General features: G+C 31.0%; 1 protein-coding gene across 1 annotated transcript; it reads left to right on the plus strand.

Annotated features, from left to right (window-relative positions):
- Positions 1-475: 475 nt before the first annotated feature.
- LOC130441033 (protein spartin) lies at positions 476-8323 on the plus strand. The gene is made up of 7 exons (XM_056774507.1): positions 476-890; positions 2608-3034; positions 3089-3223; positions 5106-5291; positions 5360-5554; positions 5665-5917; positions 5971-8323. The coding sequence occupies exons 1-7, from the start codon at positions 762-764 to the stop codon at positions 6212-6214; spliced, it is 1569 nt and encodes a 522-aa protein (XP_056630485.1). The 5' UTR covers positions 476-761; the 3' UTR covers positions 6215-8323.
- Positions 8324-8341: the final 18 nt, after the last annotated feature.

The following is an 8341-nucleotide window of genomic DNA, read 5'->3' on the forward strand; positions in this document are numbered from 1 at the left end:
TCTCATAGAAGTAACTTGAAATTCAATTTATTCATTTTTCGCCAATATTCATCTATTTGCTTCATTTCCACAAATAACCTGTTACCAAGACTTTCAATTGTTTTTCCTCGCTATCAAATGTGGTTTGAATGACGAGATGTCTGTCGAGATCTAATCTTTGATCATTCAATTTTGATATAAAACGTTTTAGCAATTACAAAGCTCAACATGATATTCTCATAATTCATTATCATATCTCTTGAAATTATGTCGATGTGATACTTCTTTTGCCTCTCTTTTATTCTTCCTAGATATATACTAATCATTTTTTGGCTTCACTATCTAAATCTCTCTTTCTTTTATCATCAAAATTAAGAAATATAATAATATGTAATTTTGCTTAATTTTTTATTATAGTAGAGTTATTGTCGAATATTTACTTTGACAACACTGTTATACTCTTTCAAATTTATCTTTAGTGGTGCTAGCAGAAATATTTAAAAGCCAATGAAAATACGAGATACATAAAATTCTAGAAGCGTCTAGAATAGCGGTAAATTTAAAAATGTTGAATACTATCATTCGAATGACGTTAAATTATCCGATAGTACAAAGGTCAAATAATAAACTGATTTCACATATAAGTAATACAACTTGTTTTCTATGATGATGTGGAATATTATTTGAGTTAAAATGGGTCAGTCTTATTAATTTTCACATTTTCAATATTTACTAGACTTATACATAACCTAACTTTTAATTAGATTGTTATTGTTCCGAAAATGCTAACTAATAAAAAACCAAATTTTTCTTGGGAAAAAACATATAGTTTAATTAAGAATAAACACGATGAAGCTTTTAAAGCAATTGATGAAGCTATAACTTTAGAAGAAGTAGAAAATCAAACTGGGGTGAGTAAAAATAATATATATTAAAATTTTTAGTGCGTATTATTAAATCTTATTGTATTATCACATTTAAGTTAAATATTGTTGATGAGTAAAGATTAATGATATTATGTATTTGATTCTACATAATTTTTTAAATTTTATAACTACAATCCAAAAGGATGATCGAAATGTAGATAAATAAGTAACATACCTAAGCATTATATAAAATGTAAATTTTTTTGTCATTATTTTTAGTTTTTCCATTGATTAATCTCAAGTAAATCTTTTTTCTTGTTTTTTTTGTTATTTTAAATAATAGAAAAACGAAAAGTATCATTTATGATTTTACTTTTGTATATCTCGTCGGAGCTTTAGAATAATATTTTATTTTGTTAGAAACTACTCTTAGATTAAATTAATTGAACTAGCCGTGAATCTACCTCATTAACCTTTGTGTACCCCAGACTGCCCTCCAGTCGGGTAGCAACAATTTTGCAAAATGACCTACTTTACTGGGGGCTATGTGGCTTACCTTTTCTAGCTTTGAAAAGCTTGGAATGTACCATAGTCATCTATGCATTGCTTTGCCCTCACAAAGAAGGTATTTGGCCATTTTCTTTAGTTCCTTATAGAAACGACAAAAAATGTCGTGAGTGTCTCTAATTTATTCATATGGTAGTTGAATAACCAGGATACCAGTAACTCTTCTTAGCTCATCTTTGCTCAATGAAAGGGCTTTTTGAGACCAGTTGGCAGAATAAGAAAGAAAACTCGATTCCACATTTCTGATTTTTTCTCGTTTCTCCTATTTTTTATTACCATGACTTTTTGGGAAACCTATGAAATTTTGTAGTCTTATGAAAGGAATTGTTCTGCCTTTTTTCTCCAGGTGATCGACTTGATCTTTGCCGTGTGGCGGTGTGGCCAGGTACCAGTAACTCTATTGTATACCTCCAATGAGTTCAAAGATTCGATGCAGTCCCATACTAGGGCTTGTAGGGCTCAAGGGCTTGTAGAGCTGCTCTGCTATGTGATAGAATAAATATCTTACGATATTTGTGACGTGTGCAAGGAGCTGCGCATGTAAGGATAGGTTTTTGCCTGGAAAATGAAAAGTTCTGAGCCTATTGGGATATCGAGCTTGGTTCCTGGGCCATATATTCCTGTAGAAACTACTCTTAGTAATAGTTGATGGTTATGGAAAACTTTTCATTAGTTATTGTTTTATTGTACAATGTTTGTATTAATATAATAATTTACATATTCTGTTAACAAAAGCGTGTTTCATAAAATAAAAGGTGGCTAAAATGTTTTAGTAATTTTTAAATCAATCCTACATTATGTGTTTTTCAAACCTTAGTGTTTTTATGAGAATTAAAAATAATCAAAGTATCTAATTAATGATAGTATATTTTTTACACATGTTCAAGGTTAGTGCTCATTTTGTACAAGACAAGTTGGTGGCTTTTTAACGTTCAAAGTATTATTCAACCTTATGTATTTTGTAACTAATTAACAACAATGAATCACAAAAAATTCTACTAGGTTGTTGATTAGAAACAGAGTTGACAAGCACACTCTAATTATTAAGTATATTGTATCAAAATCTTTTTTATACTGATACATTGAAAATATATTTCTATAAAACAACTAACTCAATAAATTAGACTTTAAATTGATAAAATATAATGTTTAAATTCTCTAAACAATTGTCTATTCACTATGTATTTTAATACAGGCAATCGAAAAATATAAGGAAGGTATTAGATTGATAGATGAAGCCTTGGGAGTACAAGTCCAATGTCCAGAAAATCCAGACATTACGTGGGAAAAAGCGCGAGTAATGATACAAAAGATTAAAAAAACGAGAGCCGAAGTTTTAACACGAATCAACTGTATTCAAACCACAAATAGTGCTAATTCGAGTAGTCTAATTGAAGACCCACCTTCGTATGACGAAGCTATGTCATCATCAGAATCAGAAAGTCCCAAAACATATAAGGATTTAGCAACTGCTCTTCAAGAATTGAGTGTGGATCCCAATCAGAAATTACAAGAAGAAGTTGTATATACTCATGAAAATGTCAGGGTTTATTTTATATCTCCTAATGGTGAAGTTTTGTCAACGCAACAGCCAGAAACTTTAACAATATCTTTAGTACAAGGTAACTTCTTTTATTTATTATATTCGAATAGTATTGATATTTATATAAATTTAGGTACTGAACCAAATGCTCCGAAAGCAGTTTTACAAGTAGGATCATGGGTGTATCCTCTGGTTCCTGCAGTATCGCCTTGTTATAGGACTAACTATGGTGCTTTTATTTTGCCTGATTTAAATGCCAGTGTACCAGGTATGTTTTTATAATACAATAATAATCTTTACGTTATTAATGTTAAGTGTATGCATTTAGATTTAATTTACTAAAAACCAGCAGAAATTATGTTATGCAATATCTAGTCGGTTGGTACCCCATACAAGACTGTAAAAAATGATGTTACTTACAGCAAAAGAATGAAAAACCTGGTACTTCTAGATTTTGAGACTAGCAGGACCAAAGTTTTCATCGTATTATTCATTAGGATATATTTTGTCTTGAAAAACCAAATGAATAGAAAAAATTCACAGTTTTTAGATCCCATATAAGGCTTTTATAGGGAAAGAAGGAGCAACTCGGGGAGGATTTGAGACTGTGGAGCTTGATGATATACCCCTGAACTTCAAATGTTTCTGAATCTCATTCAATAAATATTTGGTAGTAAAAATAAACTAAACACTGGAAAACCTTTTTTTTGGAATCAATTTGACAACCAAGTTTTTATTTTGGGTTCCAATAAGACTGCCTAAAAAAATTGGTTGTGTAACTGGAAAGAAGAAATATCCATGTATGGGTAGAAGAATTTGGAACTGGATTAAGCAGGGTTATTTAAACCATAAAGGTCCCTAAATATCAGCCAGCAGGTTACATTTAGTCATAAAAAACCAAAAATTCACAGATTTCAAGGAGTTTGCAATTCCATATAGGATTACATGAGAAGTTGCAATTCAGATACAAGTGAAAAGATTTGAGACTGGTGGAGCCCGATGATCCCCATATGATGCTAAAACTCACCCAGTAAAACATTTACTGGTAAAAATATGCTAAACAGTAAAAATTTATAGATAAATATGGGAGATTGACTGTAGCAATGGTAAGCCCTCTGCTCACTTTAAAAAACTAACTATTTTAAAATTAGTTCAAAAGATAATGATTTTAGTATGATAGAAAAGTTTGAATGGTTTAAAGGAAAACTGTTTTCCGGGAAAAACCACTAGAATTGATTATGGTATGACGAATTTAATTGTGGTTATATGCTCCAATTCAAAGTAAAATAGTGAGAGTTGAACATGTACACTTAATGTTTCATGAATAATTTGCACAAGACTAAGCTGTTTTTGACATTTTGATAGATGACTAATGGATTCACCATTAGACACCAGAGTCCAAGAGGAAAGCAGCCAATGAATTTTTCCCAAAGAGAGCAAAAGGAACTTCTCTACAATTTCGCCTGTATTAACTATAATTTTATTTGATTTGTTGTTAATAATTTTATTTGATTTGTTGTTAGCTAGCATCATCTACTTCTTTATTGAATAATAATTCCAAGTATTTGCTGCCGAATAGGATTCTTGGAATGTATTTGAAAACCTAGTTACAATTTTGTTACTCCATACAAGGTTGTATGGAAAAATTTAGTTATGTAATTGGAGAAAGAAGGAACACACCCATATATAGTATGATATGTCAAAAGGATTCGAGACTGGCTGGATAAGGAATATCCCCAAAATGTCACTGAATCTCTTCTTATTGATATGGACACCAAAAATTTATATAAAAATGATAAATCAAAATGTTTGTTATCAAACAACAAACCATTTTTCGACTTATTAATTCTTTCAGGCAGTTCAGTTGGTTTTATTCTACCAATTATTGCAGATGATGGGATAGACTACTGGGAAAAATTTTATGTCTAACTGGTGAAAGAAGTAGAACATCCAGGTACAGCTCAAGAAAAAATCTAGAGCTATAGTATGATATATCAGAAGGATTCGAGACTGGCTAGATAAGGAATATCCCAAAAATGTCTCTGAATCTCTTACGAATGATGTGGACACCAAAAATTTATATAAAAATGATGAATCAAAATGTTTGTGATCAAACAACAAATCTTTTTCTGACTTCATAATAATTTCAGGTAGTTCAGTTGGTATTATCCTACCGTCTGATGCAGATCAAGAAGTATTTGATTTATTAGAAAGTATCCTTCACGGTATTATTGGCCCCTCACCTACTGCGGAAGATATAAAGGAATGGAGAGAAAGAAGAATATCAGATCAACGCGAAGATTACAGTACACACATTTCAAATAAGATTGTAGATGGTAAGCATTCAATACCCAAACAAGAAAAATTATTAGAATCAAAGTAGTTAATTTCTTCTTTTTCATAGGTGCCCATTTAGTGTCTAGAGGTATTATAAGAGGAGCGGAAAAAGCTGGGGATTTTTTCAATAGGACGACTCCTACTATTATCAATAAGGTCCAACCGGCAACAGAACCAGCAAATGTTCCACCGACCCTAGCAAAAACAATCCAAGTTGCAGAAACGGCTACAAACAAGGCAGCGAAAGTAACGGGATTTATAGGTGAGATAATTTGGGGTTTGAGCAGACCAAGGCCCAAAACTAGAAAATTGTGACTATTGATGATGTGTACTTAGAAATTCTTCATTTACCATAAAGAATAATGTTTTTAGCTGAACGAGTCGGAGCTGCTACAGTGCGTTTAGGTCAATTTTTGGCGCCCCACATTCAAAAGGGTGGTACTAAGCTGTTGGTCAAAGGTTTTAGTATGCCAGAAGAGGAAGCTTCTGATAAAGTAAAAAGTGTTTTGACGGTCGCAGCTGGAGCAGTTGAAGGATTTAGTACGATATATAGAGGACTAGAAACATCAGCGGCTGTCTTAGGAAATAGTTTAAAGGAAAATACTGTGAAAATTGTGGAACACAAGTAAGTAATTTACTTAAAAGCGAAACTGATCTTTATTAATTATTATATTTTAGATATGGATACCCTGCAAGTACTTTAGCTGGAGATACCTTATCAACAGTGGGAAATGTTTATAATATTAGTCGAAACACAAAAATTATAACGCCGAAGGGTTTTGCTAAACGTACAGGTACTAGCTTAGTATATGGTTATTCTAGTAGTAGAGCTAGTACTTCTTATGAAAATGGTGAAAGTAGTACAAAAAATACGGAAAAGGAAGAAAAATCTAAAGATATAAGCGAGATTAAAAGAAAATAGAAGGTAAATTTTGATATAAAAAAAGTAAGGTGGTAGTGGAACTGAATAGGTACCAAAAATTATATCATTTTTAAGCTTTTTATATCTAATTTACTTTTTTATGTGGTAAAATCGACTTTTTCTCTATAAAATTTTTATGTTGAGCTGTAATTAATTGGAATCAATATTTTATATCAAATTTAGTTATTTTTTTCAATTCTAGTATATCTTCAATGTTATATGAAAATATTTCTATTTATACTCATAATAATAAGAATGAGATTGATATAGTTACTTTTTATATATACTGCACTGATCAGCACTAAAAGCAACCCATTAATAGCTTTTGTCAAAAAAATTCCCTACATTCTCCTTTATAATAATTTATTCCCTAAAAACATAAAATAAATAAAAAATAAACCAAACATATTAAAAAATATATATTTAAGATCAAAATTATTTCAAAAAATTTGAATTTTAACAAGTTCTACTATTCTTACGTCGTGGTATCGATACAATCAATTTCAATATCACTTTATCCTTAAGAAGATCCTGAAGAACAAGAAACAACTTGGTTAAAGTGATTTCGGCAGTTATAGAAGCTCTAACTTTTCTTTTTATCAACTCTAAATGTAGTAAATTTCAGACCACTCTATTTGGTTGATACCTACTGTCATTATTGAATCACACACCCTTCTATAGCTCTGTGGTAACCATCTAGAGCTCGTGAACAAAATCTGGACTCATCTGTGTAGAAAACTTGTTCCGAATTCCTCACTATGTTAATTCTTTATTGCTTGATTAATGTTTGGGAGTGTTCTCTTGTTTATATAGATGTCCTGAATTATTCTACCAAATAATTTCTAACCTCTACGTCCTAACGTCAAGTATCTGCTTACAAGAAGCGATTCCAGTTTCTTCCCATATAAGATTATGAAACTTGTAACTTTTATTTTTTCCCACAGCATAATTGAGTACTTCATGACTCAATAGTCCCAACTATATGGCTACCTATTTAGAACTCTTGAACAAAATCTAGACTTATCTGTGTAGAGAAGATCTTGCTCACAATAAGCGACTGGTTATTTATATAAAAGATTATAGAAATTCTAGAAACTGTTTCTGTTTTATACCTTCCCACATTATAATTGAAGCCCTATTTTTGACTATAATTCAATAATTCTCCTCCTAACTATGTGACAACCATTTGGAGCTATTGAACAATATCTAGACTTATTTGTGAAGGAAATGTTTGTCCATTGTTCCATATTTCCCACGCTGCTTATTTAAATTTTGAATCACCTGGTCAATATTTTGAGCCATATGCAGATATTTTTTGTAATTAGTAACAGTTGTTTTTAAGTGTCCCTGGATATTTCTCTTACTTAGTGGATAGCTTTAATTTTTCTACAGGATAATTTCTAACCTTAAAGCTATTGGCCATTTAAAGCTCGTGAACAAAAACCTGGACTTGCAAATGTCTTGTATTTATCGCCGCTGTTCCATAAAACTTCTAGGTAGTCAAGTTCTTGTTTCACACCATTTTCAGCATAAAAAACTGTAAATTATAGTCCTTTCACATTTCTGGCGACCTGTTTCAAGAAGTATCTTTAAAGAAAGTAAAACATGTGAAACATTGCTTTGAGACCATAATCTTGTATCAAACCAACCACAGTGACTACATCCACGTCACTAATTGTCTTAATATTTACACGCTCCATCCAGGGGTTAGCAGAGCTTATTATGGGTCCTCGTCGTGCCATGATACCTTGTTTGGTTGGATAATCTCATGTCATTGAAATTGAAATTTTTGAAAGGTAGTTCTCTAATGAAGTTGATATAGCAAAAAAATATAGAAAATATTGGAATTGTTAAAAAAATGACACTTTTTGTGGCGATCAGTGTATACTTGTTTGGGCAGTCTATATTTTAAATTGATATTTATTGTATTATAAATGTATTTTTCTATGAATATTACAATTTTACTGTGATAGTATATGGTGTAATAAAAACTGCTGGTGAATTTTATATACAAGGTATTCGGTTTTTATTGTTATTTATGTCGTTCTATGATAGCGTTTGTTCACATACTTTATTATATTTTTGGTAATAAATTTTCTTCACAATTCATTACATTTTCTCATTTAT

This window comes from Diorhabda sublineata, chromosome 3, assembly GCF_026230105.1.
Source record: "Diorhabda sublineata isolate icDioSubl1.1 chromosome 3, icDioSubl1.1, whole genome shotgun sequence".
NCBI classification, from domain to species: domain Eukaryota; kingdom Metazoa; phylum Arthropoda; class Insecta; order Coleoptera; family Chrysomelidae; genus Diorhabda; species Diorhabda sublineata.

What these genes read in the sequence shown, in the direction of transcription:
- LOC130441033 (XM_056774507.1), top strand. Translation starts at nt 762, where the DNA reads ATGCTAACTAATAAAAAACCAAATTTTTCTTGGGAAAAAACATATAGT. An exon ending in AAGTAGAAAATCAAACTGGG is followed by an intron (nt 891 to 2,607) that starts GTGAGTAAAAAT and finishes ATTTTAATACAG; the next exon opens with GCAATCGAAAAATATAAGGA. An exon ending in GTGAAAATTGTGGAACACAA is followed by an intron (nt 5,918 to 5,970) that starts GTAAGTAATTTA and finishes ATTATATTTTAG; the next exon opens with ATATGGATACCCTGCAAGTA.